This window comes from Camelus bactrianus, chromosome 32 (genome assembly GCF_048773025.1).
Source record: "Camelus bactrianus isolate YW-2024 breed Bactrian camel chromosome 32, ASM4877302v1, whole genome shotgun sequence".
Lineage (NCBI taxonomy): Eukaryota > Metazoa > Chordata > Mammalia > Artiodactyla > Camelidae > Camelus > Camelus bactrianus.
In genome coordinates this window covers 12330355-12351219 of record NC_133570.1, presented here as the reverse complement: position 1 = coordinate 12351219, position 20865 = coordinate 12330355, and the positions used below count along the sequence as shown (strand labels likewise).

Genomic DNA, 20865 nt, shown 5'->3' with positions numbered 1-20865 from the left:
TCTTCTCCCATTTCACAGCCCTTGAATAAAACATACTGTTAAACACTAAGTCTTCCAAGCGTTTTAGCTATGCTCAACTTTTGAGCTTCAAAAGAATGCTTTTTCATGTATCTCACCTAATAGATAAATGAATAAAAGACGGAAAAGTAACATATTTCTCCTCTGTAATTCTAAATTTGGCTAAATGCCACAAATAAACTGTATTTTTAAACTTATGATTAAGCACCAGTCACTGAATATTTAGGCAAACTTTGAAGAGACAGGCAGAAACTCACCTCTCTGTACTCCTGATATCTACTCTTCTGACCCAAGGATTCAAATTGATTTGACATACCTGTTACAGTTTGACAGCTATAGGAAAAGATGCAAACCACGTGACTACCGGCAGGGAGTCTGGCATAGAGTAGCTTCCAGCTTAGCCCCTTAGGGCAAGTGCCCAGACCACCTATTAATTGAAAGAAAGCCCAAGGCCAGGAACCTCTCTCTTCCTTCTAAATGTGCATTTAAATACCCTTCTTGGGGCTTTCTTATGCAAGCAAGGTCCATAAAAGAAAAGTGTGATAAGGAATCTCCTTCAAAGCCTTGTACACAGCCAGCTCTGGAGCTCTCTCTTTGTGTCTCCCCTCCACAAATTGTTTTCCCATTGCTCGCAGTTAGACTTTCTAGCCCAGGAGCTAAAAAGTGAATCATTTTGTTTTTTATTTGCTCTTTCTTTACTATTTCATACTTAACATTCAACGTCTACATATTATCTTTCTCTACCTTTTTTCATTTTTTGGAGAAAGACAGTACTTCTCATTTGTTTGCTAAGATTAAGGGCAAGAGGCTTGGACGTAGGCTGATCTAGCTCTGTCCCTCAGAAGCAGTCTTACCTCTCTACAGATGGTCTCTCTCACCATCTCCGTGCCTACCACCAATCTCCCAGCGCTGCTGTGAGGAATACTGCTGTGCATATGATTTATTATGATAAAGACACTCATCTAATCATTTCTTGGGTAATCAGAGAGATTCTAAATGGGAGCCCCTATATAACTTTGTAATTAATTTTATCTTAAAATTTATTTATAATCAATAAACACTCCTATATTAAATCTGTAATCATTAACCTCATTAGTTATGACAGCATGAAGAGCTGAGGAAAAACAGCGGCTGTGAAATTAGGAATGCCTCAATCTGAGTCCTCCACTTTCCAGCGGTGTGGCTTCTCAGCTAGTCACTGAACCTATCCAGGCAGCACTTTTCCTCTTAAGGGCAGAAGTCAGCAAAGTTAGGCACCAGGGCCAGTTTCACTGTGTTACCTATTTTTTGGTAAGTAAAGTTTTATTGGAACAATCTATTTACATATTGTCTATAGCTGTTTTCACAGTGCAATGTCGAACCTGACTAATTTTGATAGAAACCACATGCCCTGCAAAGCTAAAATATTTACTATCTGACCATTCACAGGAAAAGTTTACTTGAACCTGCCTAAGAATAAAATGCAGACAAACCACATCTTCGCTGAAATTTTTAAAATATAGGAATGTAAAGCTCCACTCCGAGCAGGCAAGCAGGTCAAAACTATCTTAAAAATAACATGAAGACATTATTTATCCTTTTCACTCTGATTTATTCCAAGTGCACAATGCAGTTTTCCAGAGGATACATGGTGTGTGATGTCACAGCAGACTACATGCAGAACTAGACACAAGAATGCAGCTGTTTTCCCTTAAGCCAGACATTAAAGGGATTTGCAAAACCAGTGCCACTCTTCTGACTAAATATTGTTTTCTTTTAGAAAAGTGTTATTTTAGTTTAAAAAGGGGTTATTTGTGTTAGCATATAATGGGTTTGTTATTGTTATTTTTCAAAGTCATAAATATTTTAACTTTTCTCAGGTTTTCATCCTTTAGAGTAAATATCAATAAGTACAACCTATGTAAACAAAAGCTCTCTTGGGGGCTCAATAATGTTTACAGGTGTTTTGAGCCAAAAAGTTCAAGCATCTGCTATACTGTAGCTCTAGTGATCACAGTGGCATGGTTAACTGGCCTTCTATAGCAGTCTATACACTCTGCACGGTTTGGATAAACACAATGTAGTTTATTGATCAATGGACACTACCAGGATAGTCAATGACACTAACACCACCGCCACCATGTAGCAGGTAAGTTAAGAAGGGAAATTTGACAGTTCTACTTAGAAGCTCCTCGGGGTACTTTTTAAAAAATTTATTCAAAACAATGGAAGGCAGTTTGCCCTTTCAGTGTCACATATGGGAAATTCTTACAGGATTATCTGCTGCCTCAGTTCCCCAACTGTGAGCCAAAACACCCCAGAGCACTACAGCAAATTCACAGGGGTGTGCTGGGATATTTTAAATTTGACGGGGAAATAAAGCAACATCTGTCACACTCTACACGAACTACTAGCTCAAGGTAGTCCAGTTTCCCCATTAGACTGTACTGCATTCCCTGCAAACAAATCAAAGCTTTGTAAAACTGGTTTTTCAAATCAATATGGACAGAAAATAAGAGAAGTGGCATCCAATCTGATTTTAAGGTTGGAGAAGTTGTACAGTGCTCAATAGGCACACATGTCCTATTTATAAGCAATTCTGGTTACTTAAGAAGAAAATAAATTTTATTCAATTTCTGTGCATTATTTGTTCAAACAGCTACTAAGTTGTTGGTACATAAATACTTATTAATTTTCTAGGAAAAAAAATGCTCTGAACTGGTTTTCACATCTTACTTGTTCTTTCACTAGTCAGAGTTGATTAAAATGTCTGGCATTTGTTCCTTCTATATTTGCATTAGAGACTCAATTTTACCTTTTTGTAAATTATAGTACATTGTGCTGAAGTTGTTCTTTTCCAGTGTATCTAGAAATAACTCTATTTTTAAAGGCTAAAATTTAAAGATTTCAGTAACTAATCATCAAGCACTATGGAGGGATGTATGTATAGGAATACATAAAGTATCAAAAAAAAAAAAAAAAAGAAACAACAACCCATGCACAGTCTTGTGTTCAAATAAAGGACATATCTATGTGTTAGAATTCAATTCAAGTGTCTCATAATTCTATGTGGTTTTCTAAAATTTTCAATTTTTAATAAATACATTCAATCCTTTGTTACAGAAAAATACACAAGAGCTTTTTTAATGTTTGGGATGACTTACGAATACATTCTTGAAACAAAGTAGTATTAATGAAAGCTTTAAAAAGTGAATGAGTACTATGGGATTAAATTCCCTCCAAGGAGACATTTCACTATTATTCATTAAACAGAGGGCTAAGCACAAAAGAACAAATGGTCACATTTATATAATTATTAACTTTTAATGTCAGACTATGCCAGTAAACTAATAATACAGATAATAATTTATTTTATCAACCTCTCATTTATTTTCTCTATTATTCTTCAATCCATGTCAAATGTTCTTATCTAGACTATCCTCACTTCAAGCTACAAAAGTGAAAAATGTGTTTAAGGAGGAAAAAGAACAGGAAAAATCCACACCCTCCTCCATATCTTTATGAGGAATAGTAGGGGAAAAAGCAATGCACAAATATGTTTCTGTATGTGTTGAATGATGCCTACCTCAGTGAGAAGAAAAGTCTGGAAGTGTTCGTTGTTTCTAAGGAGCTTCCCTCCTTCCTCATCTGGTAACTGTGACTGCTGCGTCCATTTGTCTGGGTCGCTTTTCACCTTTACTGCCTCATTTTATTACCCAGAGTAGCTATCTCATCTTACTACTAAAGACACTTGGCTTAACACTACCTAGAACCTGTCTTTTACATATGAAATGCCAAATACAGACTATTACACTTATAGTGAACCTTAATAGTCAAAAGGCCTCTTTATACGTATCTAAGTATCTAAGACCAAAATCAAATCCATGAAAATATTTGGTATAAAGGAGGTGAATTTTATGGAAGTTCTATCATCTGCTTTTAATGCATGGTTTATATAAAATATACAACTTTGATGTATATAAACAACATCAAATGATCTGAAAGAGGAAAAATAAAATGATGCACAATGCTATTCCTGAATTATGATCATTTAATTTTGAAAAGTTCAGTGGTTTCATCTGTAATGGAGTGAACAGTATATAAAGTGCAATAGGAACCTAGGAAGAAACTTATGAAACAGGCTAAATGATTTGCTTATCTGGTCACTGATTTAGTCATTTACATTAATTATCTCATTTAACCCTCAAAACAACCTATATAAAGTAGACATCATTATACCTTTATCATTATTCCTACCAAGAGTTTAGAAAAGAAAACACAGGAATAGAAACACAGGCTGTAGTAAGTGGAACCGTTTGACTATGTACACTAACCGCGTAACTAGAATCGGAGTCAAAATAAAGTCCTAAACTTCTGTCATTTATTTCCAAAGGAGCAGTCTGTTGGGTGGTAGATTCAAGCCCATCATTAATACTTGTAATAATGTATATATGTACCACATACCTGAAAAACTCACAGGTACAAAAAGTTCTAATTCCTAAAGTCAATATTTATAATTCTGACTACTCACATCGTGGGTCAGTACAACTGGCCCCTCACTCATCTATCTCACCTTATCTGATGTCACCCCAGCTTCAGCTCCAACTTGGCTACTCAGTAATTTCAGCTGTTTCTAAAAGCATCTGAGTTGTTCAGAGGAGTTACAGTTGGGATACTGCATGCATCCTTAAAAGAGATCAGATACACAAGTTGCCAGTGGCCCAACTAAAGGCTTCTCCATGATGTACTCAGATTTGAATTAAAAGAGGTCTGAAACTTGGATAGCTTAGTTTATAAAAAATCAAAGCACAAATACAGAATGCTTTGTTCTACAGCATCTACAGAACATACCCTGTATTATACTTCAAACACAGAGCCACATTCAAATATATCAGTGATATCCTTCAACTAAAGAATCCTCTGGTTTGAAATGTACTGAAGAATTTTATCGAGTTTTCAATGGGTATTTTTAACCCCATGTGTTTCTAAAGACTGGGGGGAAAGGAGGCTTTGCCAGTATCAGTGTCCCTTACTAATTTACCTTTCTTAACCTACAAAACATGCTTAAAATGATCGAGGTTGATACAAAACAATACATAGTCAATTTAATACTTGATCATAATCATGTGTCACAAACCAGTACTATACGTTTTTAGAGACTGAGTAAAGGGAGGGCTATAGGATAAAGCTGAAAAGTAAAAACATATAATCCCAATTTTTCTTTTTTCACACACTGGGTGTTTAAAAGATATCACAATGTCTTCCACTTTCCCTAAGAAACTCCAATGAATTCAAGGCCTGAAAATATTTAAGGACACAACAAACCACTAGCAGAAAAACGTTATTTCAGAAATGCAAACCATACTCTGATATAAAGCTTAAATTCTAGATCTTGAAATTATAAATAAGAAACAAGGGGGGGTGGCATGCTACACTGAAATGGATATAATACTTTAAAGACCATTAATATAAAGCTTAAAATTCTCCAGCTAATAGTCCAATTTCCTCCTTCAGTGAAACTTAACTTCCCCTTTCTTTTTCTTTAATTCAGCTAACCTAGAAATACTTTCGTCGACTGTCTTCAACTATCCTGCTAAGATGTTCCTTTGTTTTTTTATGTTCTCAGTACCAGGTAAACTCTATATATAAACAATGCTGGCCAATTTCAGTGAAACATAATAATCCTTCAAATGTTTCCCAACAATGTTGCCTCTAGGCTCTTCTGTGTGCAACTGATCAGAAAGGCCTCCTTCTTTCTATGTGGCCTGTTAAGATCTCAAAATGTGTTGAGGCTGTTTCCACAAAGGAGGATTGCAATTCACAGGCCAGCACTGGGGTACAGAGTCCAATAGTGTAATGTATGTTTTATACTAGGGAATACTTGAACTAAAAAAAAAACATCATAAAGAGCCCAACTGCTCAGACTTGAAACTTGGAATAAACTACTCAAGTAAGAAATCATATGGGGGGAAAACTCATGAAAAAATTGGTAATTATAAGAAACAAAGATTTTAATCCATTATAAAATATAGTATTTTAAAGGATCATCTTTTAAAATAAGAATGGTGAAAAGAATGTTGTTTCTTTTAAATTTTTAAACAATTAAAATTTTATTTTATTTTATTATTTTTTTAATGTAGGTATTGGGGATTGAACCTAGGACCTTGTACATGCTAAGCATGGGCTCTACCACTTAGCTATACCCACTCTCACCCCCAAGAATGTTGTTTTAATGACATAACTTCATATTTTGCTTTATGTTAGATGACTTTTAATATCTCATTTTTTATTTTGCTCCTAGGGCAAACTAGATTTACAACAGAAAGAAGTAAGTTCCATTCAGTTCAACCAAACCTGTAATATCCTTTGTACTAGGAATTGAAAGAGATGTTGAGTCGAATAAAAGGAAGAATGATGACGCACAGTGAACACCAAAATAAGTATGATTTTGTTTTAAAGATTCAGTTTAGGAATAAAGAAGGAATAGGGAAAGGAGGAAGGAGAGTAAATTCTCATCTTTCTTACTACAAATTCAGGAGAAAAATAAAATTTTTAAAGTAATAAAATAAAAACAAGAAACAAGAATAATAATAAAAAACATACCATTGATAAAATTAGAGGTAAAATGCCAGGAAAAAACAGCTAGATAAGTTGCCTCAGGGGAGCAGCTCAAAGAAGAGAGATCAAAGTTAACTTGAGTTGCCAGGGAGGACAGAAAAGGGGGGGGGGGAGCAAGAACAAAGGAGAAAAGGAGTTTAGACTATGTGAGGAATTGTGAAGGGCCACTCTGATCGGACAAAAGGCTTCTGCTGGGGAACAGGAATGCCAGATAAAGTTTGGGTAACATCCTAAACACAACTGGCACCACATTATGTTCTTACACAGGAGACTGCCTCACCGAAAGCAGTCTGACACAAGGATACACAGGGCAGAGTGTAACACGAGCAGTTTAAAGTCAGAAGACCCAGACAGGCAGAAGACTGAAACAAAAGACCACGTACCAACGTGATGACAAAGACCAAGCTTCAGTTACATAATTTAATATTTCATCTTGGCACTCACATCTTTCCATATTCTTTAGCCATAAATATGAAGCTACAATACTTCAACTTACATAACTATCAACAAAATCCTTCATGAAGTATATTGTCTCACTCTACCGTCAAGTTCTCAGATAGAAATTTCAATACTTTGTAAGAACCACACTTAATAAAAGCTTTATTTTTATAATATCCTCTAACACTAGAAATATACCACAGAAGTCAACCAAATCCTTCATGTAAATATTTTAGGGGTAAAAATCAAGACACAATATGAGATGCTATAAATAGCATATTGACATAAAGTAGAAATACCTAACTCATTTAATACAAACTATATGTGTATGTATGTGTATATATAAAGCTGATTATTAAATATTTGAGTAGTAAGCTTATTCTAGGACAAGAAATTATCAGGAACACATAAGAAAGGTACGTATCTTTAATTTTTTCCTAAGTATTACTACTATAACCTCCACTCCTGGTGGCAACCAACCACCACTGAACAACCCCCACATGTTGGGTTATGCGCTAGTATTTATGTTATCTTCTGTAACACTCGACAATCTTCAAAACAGTCTCCAATTTCAAAATAAAAGGGCAAACCTAGGCTCTAATTTTAAGTAGAGTAAAATTTATGTAATTTTCTTTCTTTAACAGTGTAAATTATGTTTTATTAAACTGATAAAGGGGAAATGTTAGGAAGAAAATTATATAAAATCAAGCAAAAGTAAAAATCTCAAATAGTATTTTTAACCTTCTTTTAAGAAATGAACATTTGTGTCTAATGGGAAAGGAAAATGTTCTGAAATCTAACTCTAATCTCTAATGCTTCCCCCCTGCTGCCAACATGCTACACAGATGCCACAGTCACATTTTACTGAGACCCTGATCACACCTTTCAAAGAAAGGACCCCATTTGGTCCTTCCCTTGGCCTTGTCACTTCCTGGGCCTGCCTTCCTCTTACTCTCCTGTCTCATTTCTCATCCTACCTCATTCCCTAAAGGAAATTAATAAGGACTGTTTAAGAACATTTTTTATAAAGTGACTTAGGAAAAGGCTTATATAAAAAAGTCAACCCAGAAAAGAAAGACCTTTCATGCCTTTACATTTTAAAAAGCTGTTTAATGTCTATACATTTGGGGGTAAGTCTATAAACATTAATACTTTTGAAAAAATATAAAGCACGAAACTCATTAATTATTTGAATAATTGGGAAAAATTCATATCCCTCAAATATTGGAATTACAGAGAAAACAGGTGTCATTTCTTTAATCAACTAAGTAAAAAATAAAATGGAAGTCTCCCACCACTAGGTGATTCAGCTCCAGAGGCTAAGCAATCCCGTTTTAATAGACAAACAACATTAAGTGTAAGTGAAGCACAAATAAGAGCAGGGTAACAAAGCAACGTCAAGTTTTTTGTCCTGAAATATTCATCAGGCTCCACTTGGGGTAGCAGTCAAGTAGCTCCTTGCAAACAAATATCTGTCTCCCTCCAGAAAATTAAACAGCAAGCATAAATTCTGAAGAAAATATTAAAATCTGCTAAAATAAATTTTACTAAAGTTACCAAATGCAGGCAAGAACTTAGAGAGGGACAAGACTCTACACTTGAAACAAAGGAATGGCACTGAGTTTTCCTTTTTTTTGTTTTTGTGTTTAAACAGCTTTTAGCATGAGGGCAGACTGAACCATATGGGGGGTGGCTAAAACTGATAGAACTCCAGTCTTACTGGTCTGAAGAACCAGAGTACCAAGTTCAAAGAGACCACAGCAAGCTAGGAAATGAGAAAGGAAATCCTGGAAAGAAGAGAGTCATAGATAAAATTGTTCAGATCTCTGGTTGACGCCCTGAATTATGTGCATGGGTCAGATTTAACCCAGCTAAGACTGAAAACAGTGGTTCTTAACCAGAGGAAATCTGGCCTCCCAAGGGACATTTGACACAATCTGGAGACATACTGGGTTCTCAAAACTGAAGGAGGAGGGTGTTAGTGGCATTGTGTAGGTAGAGGCCAGAAAAGCTGCTAAGCATCTTACCATTCACAGGGCAGTGCCGAAAACAATTATCTGGCCCATAATGTCACAGTGCTGAGGCCAAGAAACCCTAGGTCAAATGATTTACAGAGATTTCAGCTGCTTCCTATGATAGGTGAGGCAAGAGCCTGGAGTTTGACTCCAGCTAAAATAAACTGTCAAACAAAATAAAATCAAATAAAAATTTTTAAAAAATAAAAATACAACAACATAAACTAAATCAACATTCTCCCGAGAAATATAGCAGAATCTAGAATCTTTGTATCATTTACAATTCCCAAAACACAATTCAAAATTATTCAACAGATGAGGAAACAGCAAAACTAACCCATACTTAAGAGAAAAGACAACCAATGGAGATAATTTTATTTAGTGCCCAAGATTTTACAGCAGTTATTGTAATTATCCTTAAGGAAATAAAGGAAAATGTGCTCATATACATAAAAATACGAAATCTCAGCTGAGAAATAGAAATGATAAAAAAATCAAATCAAAACTGCAGAACTGAAAATTACCATATCAAAATAAAATATACATTAGCCAACTATTTTTACTCTCAGTGCTTATTCCAGAATCTGCCCTCTTTTTTGATACTAGAAAATGAATGGTTCACTTAAGAAATATATTGCAATATTATACCTTTTAGGGTTAATAATCTAGGTAGCAAATATATAGTAGACTTTACATCTTAGTTTTAGTCCTCTAGCAGGAATAAAAAAGATACTCACCCAACCTCTCTAGTATATTAAAAATCCATTATTGATAGTCAGAGTATCCATTTTTATTATGTACTTTTTAGACCACAAATAGAACAAATAAAAAACAAAAACTAACGGTGATAACTTCATCTTAGTTATTAAGAAAATAGGAAATAAACTTTTAAAAAAGTAAATAAGCTATCTGGAAAGCAGACAACTATCATCACCACTGGTTGAGCCGGTCTACATTTTACCACTCTACGCATAATGTTTGTGACAGTACAAAGCAGAGTCCCTGGTACATGAATGACACTTTAAAAATCCAGAGACAGTATCACTCAATTTTATCATAGGCTCTTACTAAATATTTGTCTCCTCCTTCCCGAGATGCAACAGCTTTTCACTTTGCAGCTACTTGTAACAAGATAGAGCAAGAACTCTACATTCCTAGCTATTCAATTCCCATTCATAACTCAGGCTACATAACCTGAAATTCACCACTCCACTGAAACTGTTCATGTTATGGTCACCATGACTGCCCAAATGCCAAATCATTAGTCCTTTTAGAATGTCTTTTACAGGCCTCTCGAGAAGACACAGCTGATTAATCTTGAAACTTTAAAAATCGATGGTTCTGGTGACACCAGTCTTCCTGGTTCTCATTTCTCATTGACCTTTCCCAGTCTCCTTTATGTATTCCTTTCTCTACCCAACCTGTAAATGTTGATGCTCCCTAGGATTCTAACCTTCTTTCTTTTCACACAACTGTCAAATACATTCAAGTGACAAAATACATAGTATCTTTTGATATATCTTCCATCAGACAAACTAGCAGAAAATGACCACAAATTTTATAGACCCACCAAAAACAAAGATGGTAAAACTACTATCTATGATTAATAAGACCAAATTGTCTCATTAATATTTTTTATGAATTTCCATCAGCTAGTCCTTGTTAAATGCACCACATAATACAAAGTAAATTTATGAGGAAACTAAAAAGTTATCATTGATTAGTTTTTTGGACCCTAGGAAGAGACTCCCTTTATCTTTCACACTGTAAGTAACTGTTTGCATGTCTGCTTATCCTCTCTTTAATGAGAGATCCCTTTCCCTGACTTTTCATCTTTGCATCTGTAGAAGAAAACAGGGATGACTGAGCCGTAACAGGAAAAGGACAGGAAAGAGGAGGATGGGAAGAGAAACAAGAGGTGAAGACACAGGGGACAGTGAGGAAAGAGAGGGAGGGGAAGTTTCAAAGTGCTAAAAAAAATTCTCCATCAAAATATTTCATCTTGTTACATAAAAATCATTTTTGCTACTAAAATCAAGATAAGGGCATTCCTTGTATGTTAGGTCGTGTAAGAGCATAAAAAAGGAATTAAAGCACTCAAAGTAATACTCTACCAATTGTGTTAACAGCACATACAAAAGTAATTAGAGTATTTGAAAACATGTGAGGCTATCTGGAGTATCATCCAAGAGCAGGGCAGGTTTCCCAATAAGGAAGAAAGAGCCAATTAATTCAGAAATCAATTCAATAAAAGCAAAAAATAAAAGTTCAGCTCAGAAAAACTCAACAACTTGTCTAAAAGCAAATCACTTGTAAAGAAAGGTATGAGACGTGACCCCCAACTCTTCCAATTCTAAATGCACTCTTCCCCAAGGTCACTCTGTCCATCCAAAATGATGCTCTATTTTCCACTCAGAGAAATAAAAGTAGAAAAGATGTTACACCTAATAAAGTTTCACTGTAGCAAATTCCAAATTTTTTAATTGAATCTTTGCCTTAAAATGTTTTCTAATTGTAAACAACTTCAAAAAGTTTTTTTATCATTAACATTTATACACTACAAGAAAACAAAGTTCCATGAGATTCAATCTCAAGTACAAAGTCTAAAAATAATAAAATAACACAATTACATTGCTCCGAAATCAACAGCCCCCCAGTTACACAAATCAAATGGTCAAATACACTACATGCATTATTTACGTCTTATCTGATGAAGTTCGGAAAAAAAGGATTTAGATCTGAAGATCTAAATGAAGTGTAAAGCTATACAAACTGTATGATATAGACTGATAACTACACTTGACTTTTAAACATTGTTTTTTACCATTAAAATACTAATTGCCACTCTTTTGATCCTTATTTTATTTCTATATTTCCTCTAAACTCCCCAAATTCCTGTCACATCATCACACAAACATCTGTACCTACTGATCCAAAGTTTTAGGACTTGTTCAGTTAATTCAATAGCGGCCAGTTCTGAGGACGCACACTAAGCAAGGAGAGGTACACGAAGAATGGTAAAGAAGATCACTGCGCTAAGACAACTCCATATATAACCATTCAGACTCATCAACATAAAAGTCAAAACTTTAACCAGTCAGAAAATCTAAGCCCTCTGTAAATTTAAGGAAAGTGCTAAGATGAATTATGTCCATGAAACATGTTATTAGTTAGACCAAATCAATATAAATAAAAGAAAAAAAATTGTCTCCATCAATCAAAGCACCTGTAAAAAGAATCACACCCATACACACTGGTACCTTTTCCTAAAAGCATTATTATCTTTTTCAGGCAAACTCTGATGCACATAATACCTACTGTCTATTTAAATAAAATTTTTAATAAATCCTTTAAGACTTTTAAACATACTAAAAAGGGAGAAAATATTCCAAGAAAGTTCATGGTGACTTGATCCCTGCCCCCACCAAAAAAAAAGCCAGTCCCAAATTTATGTAATTTGAAAAAAGAAATCCTGATTTTCATAAATTAGGTTTGGTTACTGAGGAGATACCACAACCATTTCATCAAAGCTTTAAGACATACAGGTAGGAGAGAGGGCTGCTAATTAAATCTCTTGTATGAACAAGAAAGTTAAGAAAGTAAGGGTTCCAAAAAAGGCAGGAGTTGCCAGGTAAAATTCTGGCCAACTACCCAAAAGATCTAACCTTAAGACTACCTAAACCGTATAAGGCTTCGAGAGCTCCTGTCGGCAGCCAGGAGCTGGGACCCTAAACTTTGGGCAAGTTCATGGACAGTAAAATACAATCAAGATTGTGTACCCTTGACCTAGAGAAATGAAATAGGCATCAACTTCCAATTAAGTCCACACTGTGTTCAAAGGAAAGTGAGATAAATATTAGATTCTGAGGGCTTTGTTTTTTGATTCTGGCTTGATTGATCTAAAACTCCACGTTTGTTTAGTATCAAGGACTGCCTTTAAAGCCAGGCATATAATAATGATTAAAAGTTTAGGATTGTTTTAAAAAAGTATTCCCAGTCCTAGTTTGACAACTCTCATGGATATGTTGACTGATTTTTAAGGGGCGTCAATCAATTCTATAAAAATTGTCACCATTTGAATTCACTTGACAGTTTATTTGGTTTGGGGTTTTTTGTTTTGTTTTGTTTTGTTTTGTTTTTGGCAGGGGGAGGTAATTAAGTTTACTTATTTATTTTTGGAGGAGATGCCAGGGATTGAACCCAGAGTCTCGTGCATGCTAAGCATGTGCTCTACCACTTGAGCTACACCCCCGCCCCACATGACTTTTTTTTTTAAAGTTATGCCACATAACACTTTAAGGAAGAAAGATAAAGAAGGATAATGAGAACAACACAACAGAGTCATTCAATTCCAAATAGTGTGGTTATAAGAGACTTAGACACTGGTTACTGATAATCATTTTTCTAGTCCAAAATTTAATATTTCACAAAAATTTAATAATAGAGTGTTTTAATAAAGTATGTTCTAGGAATCTAATTCATACATCTAAACTACTAATGTGATTGGAAAATAAATAAATAAGCTGCTTCCTCCATTCACCTCTTTCCTAAAGATTGTTGTGATCAAGCAAAAGAAACCAAAAACCAAAAGTGTTCCAAAGACTCACCTTTTGTTGACCGGCTTTTCATCTTTTTCATAAGGTCGGACAAACCATTTCCCAATCCTAACGAAGTTCTTATCCATTAGGCACCTACAATAATTACATCAAAAATTATAGTTTCAATAACAAATTAGTAAGTCACCAAATCAATAATCACAGATGAGATCCATCACTGAAGAGAAAAACACCACCAGTTAAACTGCAAAAATGTTTTCCTATCACTTAAAATGTTTACACTATACTAATTGAAGGAACTTTCTGACTTTGTGTATAGATTTTTATTATGTATTATTCTTGTACATGTAAAAAAAAAAAAAAAAGCAAAATTAATCAGTTGATGCATTCCTGAAGTATCTTACACTTCTGAATTACTTCAAATCCAATCACAATTCTGTATTACTTTAATTATTGTGTCATCGAGAATGCTGGTATGTAGGCAGCACTTCTTATAAGCACCTCAGGGATATTCTTCCAAGCCACTGATGCCCTTCTTGGAACTTTTAATGTGGGATCATTTTGCTTGGTGTGTGACAGTCAATTCTTTAGCAGGGATTTCAGTAGCAGAAGCATAGCAGAGCCTCTTCTACTTAGGTATTTTCCTTTTGCAGATACGGTAAAGCACTTGACTATGGCTTTACAAGAAAACGAGGAACTGCAGTCATTTCTTCAGTAATGGATATTTGCTTTCCTTCTGTCTAAACTGTGCCCCACTTCTGTTACCATACAGTTCTGTGTACACTGTTTTTCAGTGTCAAATCACAGGGTACTCTTTCTGAAGACACGTTAATGGCAACTGAACTCAACTTGTATAATACCAAAAATGCACACAATTCAACTGACGTGACAACAATACATATAGCTATGACCAAGTTCACTCATATATAGGCAGATGACAACTATATCATAACTGCCATCTGGTCAATTGTGAGATGCCATCATTTGCAAGGAGTATCCCTGATTTTAAAAATATAAAAATGTGGGAGAAAACATGCATTTCAAAATTGATCAAATACAACAGAAATCTCTAACACTATTCAACGAGATGATGCATGTTCTGCAAGAAAGCCTGTCAGAAAGGTGGATGTAATTTTTCTATACGAGGTTCTACCTACCAGCAAAAGAGCTATATAGCAATTCTGTATTGAATATTCAGGCAATTCTGCACGTGGCTTTTGCCTGTGTAATTACCACTCTATCAAGGAGGATGGAAACAATTCAAGCCTTCAATCAACTCATTACAGATTAGATGGGTTAGTAAATGGCAACAGTTCGGCTGACCACAATGTCACTCCCTGTGGGCAGAGCTAATCTGGAGCACTGTTGCATCAAAAAGTCACTGGCTTCAACTTCTTTTATTTTGCAAATGAATTTCTGCAACAATTTTCCTTGTTCACAATGTAAAAAATCATTTTCAAACCCCATCTGTTTTCCTGAAATTATACGTTAATTTGCTTTATAGGGTTAAAGACTATGTGACTCCATTAAAGTTACAATAGAAAATATGGAATATCCAGTAAGGTGGAAGTGCTCAAGAAGCAAAACTGAAAAGTAAAAACTCCACAGATTATTCCCTAGTTAGAAGACTTAATTGTATTGTATTTTTTTAGCTAGACTGCCTATAGATACTTCCTCTGAAAAACTGTAGCTTTTATAATCTGTTTCCTTCCTCCAATAATACTACCAACAACTATTACCAGAACCACTTCTATACCACCACATCTGATTACCAGGCGCAGTATATCACTTAATTATTGTAACAATTATATAAGACAGATGTACAATGTCAATTTTTATATACGAAGAAGCTGGGGTACAGTGAGAATGTCACCTAGACAAGGTCACACAGCTAATCAGCAGCAGAGCTGGGATCAAGCCCAGGTATATCTCATCACAGAGTCAGGACATTTAACTATTACCGAGTACTGATTCTGATGCTGTCTCATTTTCTCAATTCCTTACTCATTTTTAAAGTCCATATGTATCTTGTAATTGATGGGTCTATTTAATGTTTCTTTATTTTCCAAAAGCTGTTATTAAATTGAAGGTGAATCTTAAAATCAATAATGCTTAGAATGAAAGCAACAGAGCATGTAATAAATACAGAATCACATCAAATACTAAACACTGTCTTCTACTGACACACATCCTCACTTAATAAATACCACTTTTAAATAACATATTCATTCTCTCATATAAGTCTTGAAGGTCAGAATTAAAAAGAATCATTTATTCAGTAACAGAAAACATGAATTTACAGTTTAAGGATAGAAAAAAATCCAACGGTTAGATAGTATAATATGAAAGAAAAAACAGATAAAATGTCTCATTAAAGAGGATAATATATAAATTTTCTTTCAAAACCCTCGCCCTTCTATGATGTAAAAGCCACAAATTCTATTTACTGATTTCATTCCAGAACAAACGACGGACTGGGGTGGAGCAGCACACAGTGAAGATCACTCAAGGACAAAGGCAAAAGGCAAAAAGCTAATGAAAACGCTGAGAATCTAACTCTCCGTGCTAACATATCTCCTGGAGTTCTCACTACAGATCATATTTCTTTGTCAGGCAATGTCTACAAAAGGTTATTATCACTAATACACAAAACAGCCATAGAAACTACTGATCCTTCAATCCAAAACCATCTGGTTCCAAATGAGAGTCATAAATGACTTATGCGATTTTCAACTGCTAATCACTTTCTATGTGATCAGTGATTTCTCTCACACGAAAAGAAACCATGAGAACACATAACTGCATTGGATGAAGTACTGCTTTCACAAAGCTTTGGATTTGCAACTGACCTAACTCTGCATAAGGGAGCCGTCACAAGTCATGCCGTTAGCAGTGATGAGGCAGAAAGTTGGAGTCACCAAGTACCTCAGAGGAGGTTGGGAGCAAATTAGTGAAGATGCTGAATACTGTGCTCCCGTTCTCTACCCTGACCCCCAGCTCAATAGAGAATTATATAATTGCTGAGTTAGATGGCTCAAGGATGGCTAAGTATGAGGGCAAAGTTTCTTTTTACTCAAGAAACAAGTAAAAAGAACACAGCAATTATCACTACCGATTTTTACACTCCTCCATCTCAACTATGGCTGGTCCAAAAACAAACTTGTCCCTTCCTCCCTCACACACACACAGACAGAGATACAGATACACGTAGCTCCTCCAAGACTAATGAGCAGTACAGAAAGCATTTCCATCTGGTGTTTTGTACTTTAAGTTACGAGAGAAAATGAGAGAAGACAGGGTGTGTCTTTGCTAAGAAAGACAATTCCACCACCTGAATGAAAACTGGGACTGTGTTGACTTGACTCAGTAGCAGACAATATACTGAGATATTAATAAGTCCTTGGTTCTCAATCTTTGGGGGTCATGACTTTATGGAAAAGGAAAGGAAAGAAAAAGAAAGAAATTTAATGAAAGTTATTATAAACTCTCCTAAAAAGGCACGGAAAAGCAAAGTACTGCGTATAAATCCACAGGTTTAGTGAACTCCCTGAAGCAGACCCTAGAGTAAGAACTTCCGTACTAAATACTCCCATTAATTGCTACTGACCCTGCTTTGGCCTGGAATCCCTTCCTCATCCCACTCTAGCCCTTCCTCCTCTGATGTAATTCTGTTCATCTTTCCTGTCCCATTTCAGCCTGCACAGCACTCTAATCTACAGATCAGCACTTTCACCACTGAGTGGTAATGATTCATTTCTGTGACTCTTTTCTCCCAAGAAACAATGGGCAATTTGGGGGCAGATACAGTTATCTATCTTATTTACTGGCAATATTCAACAAATATTTAAGTGCCTATTATGCAATATGCTTTATGTTCTGCTCTGCACTAGCAGGTGCTCAATAAATATCTGAGAAATAAATGCTATGCACCGAGTGTTTTACTATTCACAATAAAATACTGTTACTCTTCTTGTTTGTAACCACTAATATGAGCAGCCTCATATTGTTATTTGAATTTTCTTGTGTGTATATGTTCCTACTAGTGAGAAAATCAATGTCTGAAAGAAAAAAAAAGTATTTCATTTCTTTATAGTCCATCACCACATACTCCAGACTAAAACCATAGTAGATACTCAACATGTGGGAAATCATATAAGTGCTAAATAATGTTTAGGAAGCCCAGCAGCTGCCCATTTATTTTAATTATACTTGAAGAATTGAATGAAGCAACTCTTTTTAAGAGAGATAATGTTAAGGTATAAAATCTACAGAACATCAGAAATATAATTTCCCCCTTTTATACTCTATCAACCTTTATTTTATTGGCAAATATATAAACCTAGCAGACATACTTCATCTGCCAAAAACTGCTTCAAATCAACATCATAGTGTTAAATATATATATATATACACACACACACACACATATACACTCAGATTTATAAAATGTTCTTAAAGCAAAGTTTTTGTAAACTATTTCTCTTTAGAAATAATTCCAAGCCCTCTACTGCTATCCAAAAATCACTGTTTCAAGAAGAAAAGAAATAGCTGCTGAAATATAAAAAAGAAATTAGGCTGTATGTATGTGTATGTGTGTGTATACATAACATTTCTGTGTCATGCCAAATGGCTCTAAATAATTAAGTACAAGAACAATTTGACTCTGAAGTTGGTAAACCTTACTCTCTAATCCCAAAGCCAGGAGCAGACTTGATGTAAGATTACAAGAGCCACAGGAGCAGCCACAGCCTCAGCCAGCACACCGTGTCTCAGATGGAACCATTGGGAGGTTTAGAAGGGAGCCACCACCAGCTCTGGCTCCTTCTGTGCCCCTCAAACAATAGAGGTATGACAGTTTTCTAGATGAAAAGGTCCAAGGATAGTGTTTCTCTACCACACCGTCAACTAAACTGCAAGTTAGTGTTATCATCTAACTACAGAGATGCTTAGACTGCATTTTATATAACTTCATACCAGAACACCCTCACCTGCATCACACGTTAAGACTTCACCAACCCTAACATACACCAAACAGGTATGCAAACAAGTCTCCTCCCTAGAAACTGCAGTGCTCCTAATTCCCAGACAAATAAAAGAAACCCATATAATTTAAGGCTGAAGAAGCCTTTTTCAACTGATCCCTTCTACCTTCATTACTTTGGGTTCCTACTGTGTCCTATAGTAGATGCTGTCACCTCTGGCCAACTAATTCCTATTATTTTCACCCTTTCCAAAATTTCTGTAAGGCTAAGCTCTTTTGTAGGACTAGCCTCACCTGAAACATCCATTTTAATGCAATTTCAAAGAACCACATAGCTCCTCTAATTTCAAACATTTTGTGTCTAATCATCCTCTAACAATAAACAAACAAACAAACAAACAAATATTTAAAATAAAAAAGTAAAGTTTTAATCCTTTCCTAGTCCTAAAAACATTAAAGTGATTACTCTTAGTGTGTACATGTTTCTCTAGACATTTACAATTAGATACATGCTCTCATTCACTTGTCAATAACATTTGTAGCATCTCTTCCTTTAAGGCATAAGCCCCTTAGATCTAAACGCTCATTTTTCTACTTCCTTTGGAAAAGTACACACTGTTGCAATTCAATAAAATGGGAATTTACTAACTATTCATTTCCTGCTCCTCTTATCACATTATTTACCCAGGGACCCTCATGTTGCAATGGTATATCATCATTTCTTCAACTAAGGCTGTACAAACACTATGCTCTAGTGAATAGATTTATAATTTTGAAATCCTTGAACCACCACATCTAAGGACATTGTTCATTTGCCCTTTGATAATCATCTCCAGTGGATCACAAGACCACAGGGCACTGAAAGCTAGTAATTTACAAATATAATGTTACTGTTATCACAATTATAATTCCAATTTTCTCCATGTTATTTTTACTCTACTTTTCCAAATGAGTATCTTCACTCTAAACACCAACTCTTGGCAAACCAAGAAGCTCCAGGCCAAAGGCAATTTTACAGCTGTGCTATAAACTACCATGGGGTGAATATGCTGACAATCCATTAGGAAAGCAGCACCAGTGGACTACTCTGAAGAGCCATTATGTTTTATAACTGTCAAATACCCACAGATTAAAGTCTCCCTAAGTAAGCATGGACAGGACAGAGCATAACAGCTTCAAAAGACCCATGTAATCTTCCATTGTGCAAAAAGCAATGACCTGCATTTTAGAGGGGGGAAAAATCCTCCCATCAAAATAAGCTGTGTTTAATTCTAAAAACTTAAGAAAGTTAAAGTTAAAGTTAAGGTATAGTACCATACATAATGCCGATTTGACAGCAATACGCCAGACATTTTAAGTGTTTCTACAAAGCTACAAAAGCAAGATTTTCACAAGTCCCATTTGTGGTGCAAATCACTGAGGCAACAATGAATCCCTAGGTGATATGCACTACACACGTTTCCTGGATTTTTAAAAAAGCTTTTCAACCCACTTTTGCTTCATTTAGATAGAGATAGGTGAGAAGATAAGGTGTATCATGAACACTATACAAATAATAACATAATAGTCACTAAATCTGCAGTATTAAAAAGTGCCAAATGAAGACACTACTGAAAAAGGATTGCAGGTTTCTGTTTTCCAAAATCCATTCACAGCTAAGGTACTTTTCTGTTAGTGAAGAAGATGAGACAACCTAAACTTAAAATATGAAATGTAACCTTCGAGAAGCTCATTGTAAGTACATACAGAATCCTACTAAATTACGAAGACTGACAAAGATCAATCTGAACTAGTGCATTATTTTTTAAAAGGAGGGGGCAAAAGGATAGCAGGGTGGGAGGAGAGAAGAGTCATGTCAAATTAGCAGATTCTATTAAAAGTAAAAAACCAAATTAATGGTATTTTATTATTCTGAGCATTTTGCCAAAAACAGATAATCATTAATAGGAAGCACATTACTTTCTCAAAAGAGAGGAAAGATAAGCATGATAGTATGAGCCTAAAACCATAAAACTTAGAAGGCCCACACACTTTCAGATACTGAAATTCAGACTCAGAAATCACAAGTGAAGAATATCAAAAGAAGTCAATAGGGCTCAAAGCTTTTAAAGACATGTATTAATATACTATAGTTGTATTATAGAAACATACCTGTTTGAGTAATATAACCAGCACCAGTTTGAAGGGTAGATTATTAGAAGAAAGAAGACCTCAATTAAGAGGTATGGTAGATTATATCTTTTTCCCAAATATGTGCTAT

The 20865-nt window shown here is 35.2% G+C and overlaps 1 protein-coding gene across 2 annotated transcripts in view; it reads right to left on the bottom strand.

Moving 5' to 3' along the window:
- The window catches only part of MED13L (mediator complex subunit 13L), a 253953-nt gene that overhangs the window by 100163 nt on the left and 132925 nt on the right, over positions 1-20865 (bottom strand). For both annotated transcript variants that reach the window (XM_074356208.1, XM_074356209.1), the window contains exon 4: positions 13676-13759. In XM_074356208.1, coding sequence (XP_074212309.1) covers positions 13676-13759 — 84 coding nt within the window. The remainder of the gene's footprint in view (positions 1-13675; positions 13760-20865) is intronic.